This window comes from Typha angustifolia, chromosome 3 (assembly GCF_048772165.1).
Source record: "Typha angustifolia cultivar Huaian chromosome 3, ASM4877216v1, whole genome shotgun sequence".
In the NCBI taxonomy this organism is placed as follows: domain Eukaryota; kingdom Viridiplantae; phylum Streptophyta; class Magnoliopsida; order Poales; family Typhaceae; genus Typha; species Typha angustifolia.
In genome coordinates this window covers 6,612,461-6,629,593 of record NC_133241.1, presented here as the reverse complement: position 1 = coordinate 6,629,593, position 17,133 = coordinate 6,612,461, and the positions used below count along the sequence as shown (strand labels likewise).

Here is a 17,133-nt window from a genome sequence, read left to right as displayed (position 1 = left end):
AACTTGTTGAGTTTTAGGGGAATTTTGTTTTAATATCACCTACTCTGTTAACTGCATTGAATACTAAAGCCTGCAGTATCTGCAAGAGGAGAAGAGCACAGTAAAGCACAGCATCCCATGAATTCAGTGGATTTGATCAGCATGAAGACAGAGAATTAACACAATCCAACCAAAATGGACTAGTAAAATCATCTGAAAACCCAAAACTAAGCTTCTGTTTTCATGTTCAAGGTTTGTCAACAGTCACAGTGTTTAAGCTTTATTGGCATGGATTCATCTTCTTGTCAGAAAGGTTGTCTTCTCCTATGAGGGGGAGATATAAGCCTCAAGTTTATATGGCAGTAGGTCTCTAGGGAAAAAAGAAACTATATGAAACAACTACCAGCAAGAGTAAAAATTTGTTCTGACACTGTCGTTTACTACGACATGTTGTATGAGTGTTTTCGGGTTCGAATCTAAGCGGCACCAGGAAGTATACCATGTTGTAGAGTTAATGAGTTTGTGGTCATAGCTAGTGTAGGAGATCTTTCAACACCTCTGAAGAACACACAAGGAAGCATTAGTAAAAAGATTAAAGAATTACAAGAACTGGTTATCTCCTCTTGATATGTGAATTTAAACCATATGACAGACCCAAGGACTAATATATTGGAACTGGACTTCAGCCTAATAAGGAGGATCTAATGGTAAATAAGGCTGAGTTATAACAGTAGGTAGTGATTAGTAACTAAGCTGAAGAACTAAATGTGGAAAAGATCAGTCGTAGATATGCACAGTGAGAAGAAATTTTATTTCTTTCAAAGTTCTACTACATTTTACTCTGACTTCTATAAGCATATAATACAAAATTGTGATATCCTTTTATGAAGGAAATCAGAATCTACGAAGCACGAATACAGTTACGGGATACAAATATGATACAATACGAATATGCCGATGCAATAATTGTTTAGAAATAAGGATACGTAGCTCTTTATTACTTGATTCTTTTTTGTATGATAGTTTATACAAGAAGATAAATAGTTAATTTATTAGAAGGTAACAAAGAATTAGTATTAAGTAATATATTCTTAATTAAGATGTAAGAGAAACAAACAATCCATTCTATGAATCAATAGAAATTAGCCATTATAATTTGTAATATGATTTCCTTAGATAATAAAATAAACAAACAAACTCAATCTATTTCACAAAAAGGAACATTTAAAATCTGATAAGAAATGAAAAGTGTAATCTCTTTCCATTTGACTTAAATATCGGAAGTATCCAAAAAATATCTGAAAAATATCCAAGATATTAATTTTATCTTCAATAATTTGGATACTTTAAGGAAGTATCTGATATGTATCCAATACAAATCAGTAAGAGTACAGAAGTAACAGTGTTTTGTAGATTAGAATGCATTAGTTTTCAGTATGAAAAATTGACCAACTCTATATTGAAATCTGCCCTTATAAGCCCAAGTGTTTGGCTGCTGTCTAGATTGGAAACTAGTGTGATGAGATAAGAAATGAGAAAAATCCTTCAGCACAAGCAGAAGACTTGAAGTCAATCAGCCAAAACTGTGGAATATCTACTGCTAAAGGAGTGAAAGAAATTGTCCAACACTTTGCTGAGCCAGAAGGACTACATCATCTTCATAAAGCAAGACATGTTCATAATCATTCAGCAAAAGATTACTTCTAGAGTAGAAGACTTGAAGTCAATCAGAAATGAGAAAAATCCTTCAGCACAAGCAGAAGACTTGAAGTCAATCAGCCAAAACTGTGGAATATCTACTGCCAAAGGAGTGAAAGAAATTGTCCAAGACTTTTCTGAGCCAGAAGGACTACATCACCTTCATAAAGCAAGACATGTTCATAGTCATTCAGCAAAAGATTACTTCTAGAGTAGATTAATTATCAGCAAACTTGACCCAAGCAACAACAAACACCTGAGAAGTAAAACAAGTCACTCCTAGTCTTCTCCCCTCCCCCCCAACACATGCCCAGCAAAGAAATAAAGATTTAATGTTATAGTCACAGCTTTCCAATTCTTATTTATGCTTTAAAATATTCATTTGTTTCTTTCAATCTAAATACTCTAGATAAAAGCAATATATATATGTGTGTGTGTGTGTAATCCATCAGAATCATCCTAAAAGAGAAGTACTGACTACTCTCAGTGATCTCCTAATAAATCTAAATTGTAATGTTAACAATTAAGGTAGTTTTAATTGGTCAGCTCAGAAGATCTCTTTCTCCCAAAAGAACCAAACAATACTCAGTACTCAATACTCAGATATGAGAATAAGTATTTTTATGAAAGAAATGAAAGCCAACAAAAATCATCAAGACCCACTTCACCTATCTGCATGAACCTCAAAATCCTTTTATACCAGAAGGTAAGAGTTAAAAAGAATAAACTCTATAATAAACAATGATTAAACCACTATCTTTTAATCCCAGAAACTGGACAACATTCTTTAAGATGTGTAAAAGAACAAGTTTTGTTTACCTTTGTTTCCATTTACTAATCTTTTGTCTTCACTCTCATAATAAATATATGAACTACATGCCACTGATACCATGAGGAGAGGAAGAAATGGGGGAGTTTGTAGGATGAATAAATTCTTATCCGGGAAAGTATATTTTACACCCTACATTTTCAGGAATTACAATTCAAGCCTTTTCTTTTCAGTATTTACACCTCGAGCCTTGTATTTTATTTTATTTTCTGAACTTTATTCTTAGAAATTACATGAACAAATATATATATATATACTGCTAACGAAAAGTAATCAACAAAAAGTATGCTTTGGTTGACGAAATATTATGCTTTTGATAACTTTTTCTAGACTTTTGTTGATTATACAAGCAGCTTTTTTTTTTTCTTTTTGAATAAAGTCCAAAGCTGAGAGCTTAAAATGTAAATACTGAAAAGTTAGATGTGGTCTGTAGAAATTCATAAAAAGGTTCAGGCGTGAATCATAAATTCATGAAAATGTGGGGTGTGAAATGAAATCTTGCTCTCATAGTATCTCGGGACTACGCCGACTTCGTTAATATACGACCCACATAGAAGATTTCCTGAAGTCGGCGGCGAAGCAGCCCCTTGGTAGCAATTGAGGCACCATCTGCGCCGACTCTTGTCCTCTCTCCCGAATTCGGCAGAATATTCATAATTTTAAAACCTAGGTGTTGTTATAAACAAAAAGTAGGATTATCCAAGTAATCAATGTAGACCTAATTAAGCTCGGATTTAGGGATTCAGAATATTCATAAATATCACTAATATCTGCCATCCAATCTTAAGAGGAAATTAAGTATTATAAGTTTATTCTAAATATGTTTAGACTACCTGATAATTGAAGCTTGATTGAGATATCCAAAATTTTCATAATCAAAGTGAAAGTGGAAGTTGAGAATTATTTTCACACATCACTTTCTTGATGGTGAATAGATTGCAATAGTTGGATCACTCATACAGTGAATGAAAGATCCTTCTATATATATATATATATATTGCACTCATAATATTCTAGACAACCAAAAGACATATTGAGATCAAATCATTGCATACTTACATAGCTTAGGGAGATGCACATAAGGCTCATAGCAAGGTGAAATAGGTCTAGCATGAAAGATAAGAGTCACTTTGCATAGCCAAGAAGACTGGCCCATGAAGCGAAATCAAGCTTTCAAGCTCTGAAAACCTACAGAAGGACATAGGCAAGTCATTCTTGGCTACCAGAGATAGATTCTAATCTCCATGTAAGACCTCTCATCTTCTGGACTTCAGGTTGTGTTGCTCATGCTTAATTTGCTTCACATGTATTTATAATGTAGGCAAGGGAAGAGATCAGACAGTTCTTGCCACATAGCTAGCTCTGTACCGGTCTGCGACAGTGCTTTAAACGCGCTCCTTTAACGCCTGCGTTGGCCTTTTTCAGCCTTACTTTTCGACCGCTAGGCGAAGCGATCTTTTTCATGTAGAATATATTTCTGGAAGGTTCAGAGTGGAGAAGAATTTATGAAGGAAAGAATGATAATTACTCTGCGGTTTCGACTTCGAGTTCCTCATGTGCCAACTTGATACAGCTCCTTCCATTAATTTTAGGATGTCACTTGAATTCTACTATTTCTAAGTCAACTCAATTGGCATGAGAAAAGTTTTGATTCCTATCAACTTTCTATTATGGGGTTCAGGAATTTGACATAACCAATTAATTGGGGGGTAATCTCAGTAGAATATTTGAGATTCTTCAGGGTAATCTGAAGTGGATATCAAAGATCTTGATTGCTGCAGCTTGCAAGAATATTATGCACTTATGGCTCATTTTATTTGTCAGATCCTGAAATAGTAAATCATATCATTGTATTCTTTTTAAATCTTCAGATGAGAATTTTGGGTTGCAATAGATTTGGAAAATGATATAAAGATTATAGAAACAAGTGAACAACTGTTGTAGAATGACTTACGAAACCTATGAAGAGTTGTAGTGGAAAAGCTTAAAAGGGATATTAAAGCAAAAGGTAGACTTTGTATAGTTCACATTTAACTTTTTAAGTGACTAGTGACACTCATATTAAGAGCATAATTATCTTCTCTTTCTTTCTTCTTTTCTTCTGTGAACTTGGAGATCATTACTTGGACTAATATCAAAAGTTATCTCATTAAGATCTCTTCCCAATGCTTAAATATTCTCAATATGCGCAACTTTAAACATATGTTTAAAAAGGAAAAAAGAAAATTCACATTAAATCTTTGCTCATCGTTAAATGCACACAATCGATACCGTTAGGTCCATCAGTGAGCCCATTAATCCATAGAGATTAATAGTATTGGAAAACATACCTAAGGCTTGTCCTGTTGGCGGTAACAATCTGATTCCAAAGAGTCACAAAAAATCCGATCAAAATAAATTAAATAAACTTACAGATTACATAATATAAAATTCTGAATAGTCGAGTCTAGTGTTGGACACTATCTCCTTAAGACCAATTCGCCCTCCATCGATTGCTTTTAGAACAGTGGACGTCGGTCTCCCAGGATACAACGACTGCCTTGCACTGGAAAGGAAGCAGCTTTCTAATGCATTAATTGAACCTAAACTGTGCTGTACTCTTTCTTAAATGCAGACTCAAACTTAAAGACCCAAACCAAGTTTTTGTTTTAAATTATGCAGACTGACAACCTATTTATAGAATTAAACAGGCTCGACGAAAAGATGCAAAAGGTCACCGAATGGATGCACCATTTCGGGTCTGAAACTAATTAATAGTTATACTGTGAAGGGATGCACCAATTCGGGTCTGGTTCAACCAACTAACTGACTCTGATTAACTGTTTATCGAAGGGACACACCACTTCGACCCCGAACCAAACTAGATTTGAACCCGTCTCAAACAAAAAATTAAAATTAGACTTGACCCGTGTGTGTGAACTGAACCGAGTCGAGCCGGACAGCGCGCGCGTGTGTGAATTAAGTTGCATAGTAACATTTACCCATAAAATAGGTACCCCTTTTGGAGCCTAAAGCCCATAAAAAGTTTGTTACTTATATACCATACTAACATTTCTCAAATATCCAATATGGTACTAAACTCACTTTTCTTTATTTTTCATTGCCATGATACCCACTTTAGAGCCAATTTTTACTCACTTCTCTTTATGGATTTGACTAAGTGAATATTTGACAATAAAGTACACTTTGAGCTAAATTAATTCCATCATTAAATTATCATTAATAATGTGTGGGCCCTATTTAAAACTTAGCTCAAAGTTAATAAAAAGTTCATGTCAAATACATGAAATTACCAACAATCCCCCACATGAATGAATTGGCTAAAAATGCATATGAAATGCAGACTTGATCGAGAGTACAACGAAAAGTTACCGCATCAGGGTAGGTAGCTTTTGGTTTTGAACCTTCCATAGTGAAGTATTATCGGATTTATTCGCTAACCAATGAACATGATGTCTTGAACTGTTCAACTTTTGTATAAACCAAGACAATAATATGCACATAGCATTTTTCAACACACTCAGTTTTATATGTTGTGTCCATTTCGGCCCTGGATGCATCTGGTAATTCTTTGAGTGCTCTAGAGATTTAGCCTAATAATCTTATAGAAGCGGCCCACTTCACACTCACATAGGTGATCTCTTATTAAGAGTATCCTGCCATACTCTACTTAGATTTCCAAAGTATAAGAGTCATTAAAAGCATTGCTTACCATAACACTTAGTACAAGTTTATCACTATGTCATCATAGAAAAGGTGTAGGAAATTTAATTCCTTAGTGATTTCAGAGAACGGCCCCACAACTCGGTTGTCCCTTTGAACCTAGATCTTGGGATCTCCAATCAACTAGGTTGGGTTGCTGTTATGTCATTACTCTAAGTGATAGGCTTCAAACCCATTCCCCTCGATGAACAATATATTTGATCTCTTATTAAACCCTTAGTTAATGGATCCGCAATGTTATCCTTTGATTTCACATAATCAATGGATATTATACCATTTGAGATCAATTATCACACTGTATTATGTCTACGATGTATATGTCGTAACTTACCGTTATATATTTGACTCTGTGCCCTTCCTATAGCCGATTGACTATCGCAATGTGTGCAATTTGCGGACACAGGTTTTGGCCACATAGAAATATCTTCTAAAAAATTTCGAAGCCATTCTGCTTCTTCTCCAGCCTTATCTAATGCTATGAATTCAGATTCTATAGTAGATCTAGCTATACATATTTGTTTAGAAGATTTCCATAAAATAGATGCACCTCCAAATGTAAAGACATATCCGCTCGTGGATTCGGTATCTTTTATATCAAAAATCCAGTTTGCATCACTGTACCCTTCAAGTACTGCTGGATATTTTGAATAGTGCAATCCATAGTTAGTAGTGTATCTCAAATTTCTGAGTACCCTAACTATTGCCTTCCAATGATCACTGCTTGGATTACTTGTATATCTACTCAGTTTACTCACAGAGTACGCAATATCTGGACGAGTGCAATTCATGACGTACATCAAACTGCCTATTATCCGAGAATACTCTAACTGAGATTTACATTCACCTGTATTCTTTGTGAGATGAAGATTCACATCTACAGGTGTTCTGGCTATATTGCTATTATCTTTATCAAATTTATCGAGTAATTTCTCAATATAATGTGATTAAGATATAACATACCCTTCAGTTGCTTAGTGATCTTTATACCAAGAATCACATCTGCAACTCCCATATCTTTCATATCGAACTTGTTAGCCAATATGTTCTTGGTAGCTTTAATGACATTAATATTGCTACCAGTTATTATCATGTCATCCACATATAGACATACAATGACATAATTATCTGAAGTGCATTTTACATAAACTCATTTATCACATTCATTAATGTGAAAACCATTTGACATCATAACTAAGTCAAAATTTTCATGCCATTGTTTAGGTGCTTGTTTAATCCCATAAGGAGACTTAACTAATTTGCACACTTTTCTCTCTTGTCCTGGAGCCACAAACCCTTCGGGTTGTTCCATATATATTTCTTCATTTAATTTACCATTCAAGAATACAGTTTTCACATCCATCTGATGTATTTCCAGATTATATAATACCGCAAAAGCAATTATTAATCAGATATACGTTATTCTTGTTACAGATGAATATGTATCAAAGTAATTTATTCTCTCTGTCTGTCTATATCCTTTGACTACAAGTCTCGCCTTGTATTTGTCAATTGAACCATCTGCTTTCATATTTCTTTTGAATATCCATTTGTAACCCAAAGGTTTACACCCTGGTGGAAGATCCACCAATTCTCAGGTATGATTTTGCAAAATGGATTCAACTTCACTATCAATGGCTTCTTTCCATAAATGAGCTTTAGGAGTAGACATTGCTTCCTTATAACTCTGAGGTTCTTTTTCTAACAAATATGTTAGAAAATTAGGACCAAAAGACATAGAAGTCCTTGCCCTCTTACTTCGTCTAGGTTCATTATCATTTCCTTATTGCATGGACTCTTGGTCCTGCTTATTTCCATAAGTTCTTTTGAGAGAACTTATTTCTGATGTAGATTTATATGGAAATATATTCTCAAAGAATGATGCATTCCTAGACTCAATAATTGTATTTTCATGTACCTCAAAATTATCTGATTTGTGAACCAGGAATCGATATGCACTACTGTTATGAGCATAACCAATGAATATACAATCAATAATTTTAGGTCTAATTTTTGTTCTTTTAGGAACTGGAATTGCAACCTTTGCTAAGCACCCCCATACTCTTAAGAATTTATAGCTAGGTTCTCGACCTTTCCATAACTCATAAGGTGTTTTATCCAATTTCTTATAGGGTAACCGGTTGAGAATGTGATTTGCAAAAAGCAAAACTTTCCCCCACAAATTTTGGGGTAAACCAGAAATTATTAACATGGCATTCATCATCTCTTTCAGAGTTCTATTCTTACGTTCAGCAATACCATTTTGCTGTGGAGCGTAAGAAGCCGTTATTTGATGAATTATTCCATTTTCTGCACATATTTATGCAAATGGTGACTCATATTCACCACCTCTATCACTTCTTAGCATTTTAATATTTCTGCTAAGTTGGTTCTCAACCTCTATTTTGAAATATATAAACATTTCTAATGCCTTATCTTTGTTTCTTAGCAAATACCCATAATAGTATCTTGTGCAATCGTCAATAAAAGTAATAAAATACTTTTTTCCACCTGTAGTTTGAACAAATTTCAAATCACATACATCAGTATGTATAAGTTCTAGAAGTTCTGTACTTCGTTCGATGGAATGAAACGAAGTCTTAGCCAATTTGGCTTCAACACATATTTCACATTTTTTATTTAAATCAATTTGAAAATTAGGCAACATGTTAAGATTAATTAATCTACGCAATGTACCATAATTAACATGTCCTAATCTACCATGCCAAGTTTCACAAGACTCAAGCAAGTAAGAAGAAGATTCCCCTTTATTTATTTTTGGAGTTACAGTCATTACATTCATCTTAAAGAGGCCATTTGACAAGTAGCCCCTTCTAACATACATGTCATTTTTTATAAGTACAAACTTATCAGACTCAAACACCAACTTAAAACCTTTCTTACTCAATAATGATCCCGAAACCAGATTCTTTCGAATGTCGAGCACATGCATTACATCATTAAGAATAAGCTTTTTTTTCCTAAAATCAATTTTAACACAACCTTCCCTATTCCTTCCACTTGGAAGTTGCTGAATTGCCCATATAAAGTTTTTCATCTGTTGCAGTTTGATAGGAAGAAAACATCCACCTATTGGCACAAATGTGTCGAGTAGCTCCAGTGTTTACCCACCATTCTTTAGGATTACCACCAATCAGGTTTACTTCCGAGACAATAGCAGAGAGGTGCATGTCATCAAGATCAGAACGAAGGTGTTCCACTTCAGTTACATTGGCTTGTGGCTTCTTCTTTTCAGAGTTCTCCTTCTTTTTTCTCAAGCGGCAGTCCTGATCACGATGCCCTTGCTTGTCACAGACGTAATATTTGCCCTTGAACTTCTTTGCATTACCACTTTTAGAGCCTTCGCCGGTATACTTCCTTTTCTTATCCTTTGTGGACTTAACAACATTTGCCTTTGACATGTACTGGCTTCCAATTTTTTTTTCAGCAGTACGATTGTTTTCTTCAATCCTCAATCTGACAATAAGTTCTTCAAGTGTTATTTCCTTGCGCTTGTGTTTTAGGTAATTTTTGAAATCTCTCCAAGACGGTGGCAATTTTTCTATAATAGCCGCCACTTGGAATGATTCATTAATCACCATCCCTTCAGCATGAATCTCATGAATTATCACTTGAAAATCTTGCACCTGGTTAATCACTGGTTTAGTGTCAACCATCTTGCACTCAAGAAATTTACCGACTACAAATTTCTTTGCACCGGCATCTTCTATCTTGTACTTCTTGTCTAAAGATTCTCATAATTCCTTAGACGTTTTTACTGAACTATACACGTTATACAACAAGTTGTCCAGTCCATTGAGGATATAGTTTCGACAAAGGAAGTCAACATGCTTCCACGCATCCACTACAGCAACTACTTGTCTATTAGTTTCCTCTTTTCGGAGTTCAGGCACATCTTCATGTAAGAATTTAGCCAAGTTCAAGGTGGTCAGATAAAAGAGCATTTTCTGTTGCCATCTCTTAAATTCTGCACCACAAAACTTCTCAGACTTTTCTCCATAAACTGTAGATACTGGAGGAGCAGTGATAGGAAAAATAGTACTCTTTACTATTTTAGCCATCTAAAAGAATGAAAGAAAAATAAATTCCGATCAGAAGAAAAGAACAAGATTGGAATCAGAGTAACAAACAAAGATTGGTCTTAAGATTGTTGGCGGTAACAATCTGATTCCAAAGAGTCACAAAAAATTCGATCAAAATAAATTAAATAAACTTACAGATTATATAATATAAAATTCTGAATAGTCGAGTCTAGTGTTGGACACTATCTCCTTAAGACAAATTCGCCCTCCACCGATTGCTTCTGGAACAGTGGACGTCGGTCTCCCAGAATACAACGACTGTCTTCCACTGAAAAAAAAGCAGCTTTCTAATGCCTTAATTGAACCTGAACTATGTTGTACTCTCTCTCAAATGCAGACTGAAACTTAAAGACCTGAACCAAATTTCTGTCTTAAATTATGTAGACTGACAGCCTATTTATAGAATTAAACAGGCTCGACGAAAAGATGCAAAAGGTAACCGAATGGATGCACCATTTCGGGTCTGAAACTAATTAATAGTTATACTGTGAAGGGATGCACCAATTCGGGTCTGGTTCAACCAACTAACTGACTCTGATTAACTGTTTATTGAAGGGACACACACCACTTCGACCCCGAACCAAACTAGATTTGAACCCATATCAGGCAAGAAATTAAATTGTCACCGAATTAATATTTATAGAATTAAACAGGCTCGACGAAAAGATACAAAAGGTCACCGAATGGATGCACCATTTTGGGTCTAAAACTAATTAATAGTTATACTGTGAAGGGATGCACCAATTCGGGTCTGGTTCAACCAACTAACTGACTCTGATTAACTGTTTATCAAAGAGACACACCACTTTGACCCCGAACCAAACCAGATTTGAACCCATATCAGGCAAAAAATTAAAATTGGACTTGACCCGTGCGTGCGAACCGAACCGAGTCGAACCAGGCGGCGCACGCGTGTGTGAATTAAGTTGCATGGTAACCTTTACCCACAAAATATGTATCTCTTTTGGAGCTCAAAGCCCATAAGAAGTTTGTTACTTATATACCATACTAATATTTCTCAAATATCCAATATGGTACTAAACTCACTTTTCTTTATTTTTCATTGTCATGATACCCACTTTAGAGCTAATTTTTATTCACTTTTCTTTATGGATTTGACTAAGTGAATATTTGACAATAAAATATATTTTGAGCTAAATTAATTCCACCATTAAACCATTATTAACAATATGTGGACCCCACTTAAAACTTAGCTCAAAGTTAATAAAAAATTTATGTCAAATATATAAAATTACCAACATGTCCATCAAGAGAAAGCTAATGGACTGTGCTAGGCCAGCTCAAAAGAAGTATTAGTAAATCTTCCCACTTCAAGTAGATTTGCATGTATAGTTTGTTCATCAGAAAATCTTAATACAACAGTCTAATATCATTGACTCAAATTTCATCAGAAAAACTCATTATAGTATTTGAGAATCAAGCTTTCCACAAGTCCTAGATGCTAAGCCGCTCGAGCTTTGCTCGAAATCTGACCTGAGTTCTAAATGAGCCGAGCCAAACTTAGATATTGTTTGTTTTATAACTTACATTAATGTATTGTAGCAGAGCTTGTTACCAAGCTTCCACCTCAAACAAGATGAGCTGGCCCTTCAATCCAGAGTTTTTACAATATGAAAAGGAAGTTGAATGGCATTTAGTCCCAAAATTAAATATTATGTACATCTTTTGAAACAGAGCCTTCATTCCCACACATGGATGCTACATATCTGATCATCTTTTAAATGTGGTTATATACTTGGTGATCATTGAAGTAGGTGGGTGACCAGAAGAATCTTTCTGAGATATAATTTGAATGAAAGAAAAGCAGGATAACAAAGTGCTGATCAGATCAGACAATAAAGTATCTATCATATATTGTATTCAGAAAAAAAAAAAAAAATCCAATCACTTGTTAATTTGGTTTTTATAGGCAATTGGCATTTGGTTTATTAGCAGCTATCAGAATGACAAATTCTAAAGTTTCTTTAAACAGTCTTTTAAGGACAATATAAAGATTTATGATAATTGATTATTAACTCTGTGTTTGTGCATCCACTCTAATCTTGTATGTTTTTATATATTTAATTTTGAGAACGATAAATATAATCAAATACACACAATTGATGCATTGTTATGTACAAATGTCTTTCCTCTGTTAGCCTCACATCTCGTACGAATAAATAAAAACAATTTTTTTTAAAGAAAATGGAAGGATATTGCTCCAATATCTTATATTAATTTTAAACTTATATAGATTATAGCAAATTAAAGGAACTTGGTTAACCCCCAATTTAAAAAAGCCATTGCGCATATAACGCTATAAATTTCACTAAATAATCAAATCCATGGCCTTCATTATGAGTAGGGTTGAAAACGGGTCGAATTAACTCCGATCTGACCTGCTATCCGACCTGATTCGAATAAATTTTTTTTATCTGATTCAGATACGAATTCGAATATGGATTTGGATACGGGTCGGATATATTTTTCGGATTCGGATATGGATATCGAATATTCATTTACCGGTATATATTTTTTGAATGATTTACAGTTTTTAGTTTACTTATTTAAATAATAAATATTAATATTATTACTAATAATATGTTATATATTATTTATACAGATTAATTTTTCTAATTTTATATATTTGACATACAAAAATTTATTTGTCGTAATATTTTTATATAAATTATATCTAATTAAAATATTATAATTCTTTTAAATTCAATCAATATCCGTTTAAGATCCAATCCTCTATCCAAAAATTATTTATATCCATTTAGTTAGAATATAATTTTATATTTTGTTATCTATTGAATATCCATATTTGAATTCGTATCTTGAACTAAAAATATAAATCTAGATATAAGTTAAGCTATCAGACGAGTTCGAGTTTTGACCCCTAATTATGAGTCGATAAGATCCAATGCTACGCTAAATCTAATGTAAATGTAAGTGCCCTGGTTGCCAATGATGGACTGCCACGTACGCTGCGTACACCTCACTTGACCTTTATAAAAGTGTGTGTGAGAGAGAGAGAGAGTGTCGAAAGTTGGATTTTTTATTCCCCTCTTTGCCAATCACGAAGCTCAGGAATGGCGACGGAGATAGGAGAGATGAGCAACGTAAGGATCGTCCTGAAGGACTACGTGGTGGGTTACCCCAAGGAGGAGGACATGATCATCACCTCCTCCACCGTCCGGTTGAAGGTCCCCGAGGGGTCGACCGCCGTCCTCGTCAAGAACCTCTACCTCTCTTGCGACCCTTACATGCGAGGTCGCATGTCGAAGCCCATCACCAAGAGCTACACCGACTCCTTCACCCCCGGATCCGTGAGACCACCTTCTCTAATATCTTCTAATTTTTGGCCTTTCCTGTTAGATCTCTTGAGAGACCCTTCTTTCCTCTGACTACGTCTTGGTAATTGATGCTGCCATTTTGAGTTTTTTATTGAAAAAAGATCCCTTTCAAAAGGGTATTTTCGTCATGTTAAGAAATGTGTGGTAGGGTGTGTTCTGCTATGTGAGCATCACTATCTTGCTCTGATTAGGATGTTGTGCTAAGTTGATTAACAATTCTAAAAAGTGGGAATTTTTTAACAGCTTTATATAGTTTGAGTAATATTCTAACTTTAGAAGTTATCAAACAAATCATACTCATTGGTTGGTAGATGAAGCTGTTTAGTTTAATCTTTAGGCCGAACTAGCGTTCAAAGGATGATGTTGTTCAATGCAATGAATTGAAGCCTTTTATAAGTTATGGTGGAGTATTCTTCCCTTTTTCTATATTCCTGTTTCCAAAATCCAACATAAATTTGATCCTCTGATCAATCTGCAGGTCATCATTGGTTATGGTGTGGCCAAAGTTGTTGATTCTGGACATCCAGATTTCAGCGCCGGAGACTTAGTTTCAGGAGTAACTGGTTGGGAAGAGTACAGTCTGATAACAGCTCCTGAAGGCTTGACTAAGATCAAATATACTGATGTTCCACTTTCTTATTACACTGGAATTCTAGGTCTCTCCTGATGCATCAGCCTTATTAACAAGCTGGATAATACTGAATGACAAAAATACAATTATTTTCTGATAAATGTAATCAAGTTAAGAGAATTATTTACAGGGGTACTTCAGAAGGAAGTTAATGCATTAAGTTTATAATTTATTTGTGTTGAGACATAATTTACTAATATTGGCCAAACTCCAAAGCATTTTGGTTGCTATCATGATAGATGTAACAGGAGTAAATCATGTGTGAAGTGTGAATACAAACTCTGTAGTGTTTTCTGGTAATATGTCATTAAGTTCCTTATAACAAAAGCGTTTTTTTTTTAAAAAAATTTATGCAATGCTTTCAGGAATGCCAGGGCTCACTGCTTATGTTGGATTTCATGAAATATGTTCTCCAAAGAAAGGGGAAACAGTCTATGTATCTGCAGCATCAGGAGCAGTTGGCCAGTTAGTTGGCCAATTTGCCAAGTTGATGGGATGCTATGTTGTTGGGAGTGCTGGTAGTGAAGAGAAGGTATGCTGCACTTGAGAAGTGTATTACCCTAAAATCATGATGCTTATTTAGTTATTTAGCTTTGTCCAAAAGAATCAAAGGAAAAGAACTGAATATTTGTTTTCCTTGATGTTTTTGTTCAGGTGAATCTCTTAAAGAACAAGTTTGGTTTTGACGATGCTTTTAACTATAAGGAGGAGAAAGATCTCAATGCTGCCTTGAAAAGGTGAAGAGAAACTTTAAATTTGCACTTATCCATCTTTATTCCAACTCCTCAAATTTTCTGTTTACATTTTCGGGACTAAGTGAGTGAAGCTCACAAATTATACTGCACAGGCATCAGAAGGAACTTTGTGAGAATAAACTAGGTAGAATTATCTGAGCATGCTCATGTCCTAATATTCGGCATATCTCTTCCATATTTTAGATAGAGATAGATCATTAACCACTTCTTTGATCAACAATTAAGGCCTTCTTGTACCAACTCCATATCACCATGTACAAGAACTTTGAGGTAGGACTGTTAATTTCTGATGCTCCAACCTTTCCCAGTTTCTCCTTAAACTTCTTCTGGTGATGAGTAAATGTTCTGGTCATTGATTGTTTGATGAGTTCAGTTTGTAACTGTTAATTCAAAGGGTTGACATAATAAGGGTGGGTACGTATCAGGGCTTTAGCAAAAGTTCTCACATGATGCAAGATGAATTTTGGGGAATCATACCAAAAGTCATCTGGAAACATGTCGGAGATGGTGATTATGCCAAAAATGCCAGGAAGGTCCAGAATGCTGTGAGGTAGTACGAATAAGACCAAGTGCCTTAAATTTAACAATAGGGTTCAACACTAGCCCTCATACCCAGTCAAATGAAAGGGTTTGTTAGAGTGAGCGAAGACTAACAATTAAAGATAAATTTCTGAATGCTTCCTTAATAGATTTGCAATGAAGAGAAACACGAAACAAATAACTTCACTGTAAATCTCTCTTGGTTTCATTTGGATCATTCTATCTCCTTTGTGCATACTCGCAGTTAAGTACTTTTATCTAATTGATTGGTATATTCAATCATATTCTGTCCTTGTAGCTTTGACAATTCAGGTAACTTGAGTGTACATTTACTAGGTGCTTCCCTGATGGAATTGACATCTACTTCGAGAATGTAGGAGGTAGAATGCTTGATGCAGTACTCCTAAACATGAAAAATCACGGTCGAATTGCTGTTTGCGGATTAATATCACAATATAATCTCACCCAGCAAGAGGGTGTGCACAACTTGTTCTGCGTGGTGACAAAACGAATTCGGATGCAAGGCTTCATTGAACCTGATCACAAGCACTTATATCCTCAGTTCTTAGAGTTGGTCATTCAGTACATCAGAGAGGGGAAGATTGTCTATGTCGAAGATGTTATTGAAGGCATAGAGCATGCTCCATCTGCATTGATTGGTCTTTTTGCAGGTCGTAATGTTGGTAAACAGGTTGTCCTCATTGCTCGCGACTGATGTATTGAGTAGCTTTCATTTCTCCTTTCTGCATTAGCTTTATTGGTGTGCCAACTTTGCTTCAACCAATATCAATAAAATGATATCTGAAATAAGAATGTTGATCTTTCCAATTTGAAGATTAGTTGTTTGTGTGATTTTGAATGCAGATTTCAGATTGTCTGAGGGGTTATATTTGTTTGATAGCATTGTTTGTACAATGTTTCAGTAATTATACTTGACATATCCTAGAAAAAGTAATGCAGCATTGATATTAAGAATTTTTTACATATATCATTTTTGTTATTTTAGAAATAGAATATTCCTATGTAACAAAATATTCTCAAGATGTTTTCAAATCTAACGCAAGATATTTTCTACACAAATTTACTAATTTATAAGGCTTGATCTACAAATAATAAAAATATAGAATGTAAACTATAATTCTGTTAAAGAGCAAACTGTTATATAGAAATTTTCTTTAAATATATCTTTTAACTGCTAAGATAGTTTAAGGGTTCAAAATGAAATTATCCCTCATAACATGTACTCTCTTTTTTAGAAAGGCGTAATATGTACCTAGTGGGAATGGAGATCGATAATATTATGCTCACACAGGTCGACATTGCAGATAGTGCTGCTGATATTCAACATTGCACCTAACGCCCTCATTTCAACTTTATCATTTCGTATCACCAAAACCCTCTTACCGCTGTCACTTCCCACCGTCATCGCCACTCTTCTTCTCCTTCTTTCCCTTGCAAGATCCGAGCCTAGTCATCACTCTTTTATTAAATTTGAGCTTGTTGCATCCCTACCCATTGT

At 34.8% G+C, this 17,133-nt stretch overlaps 1 protein-coding gene across 1 annotated transcript; it reads left to right on the top strand.

Moving 5' to 3' along the window:
• The first annotated feature begins 13,367 nt into the window (after positions 1-13,367).
• Positions 13,368-16,448, top strand: LOC140758337 (2-alkenal reductase (NADP(+)-dependent)-like). The gene is made up of 5 exons (XM_073094454.1): positions 13,368-13,661; positions 14,167-14,344; positions 14,685-14,851; positions 14,974-15,056; positions 15,951-16,448. The coding sequence occupies exons 1-5, from the start codon at positions 13,425-13,427 to the stop codon at positions 16,327-16,329; spliced, it is 1,044 nt and encodes a 347-aa protein (XP_072950555.1). The 5' UTR covers positions 13,368-13,424; the 3' UTR covers positions 16,330-16,448.
• Positions 16,449-17,133: the final 685 nt, after the last annotated feature.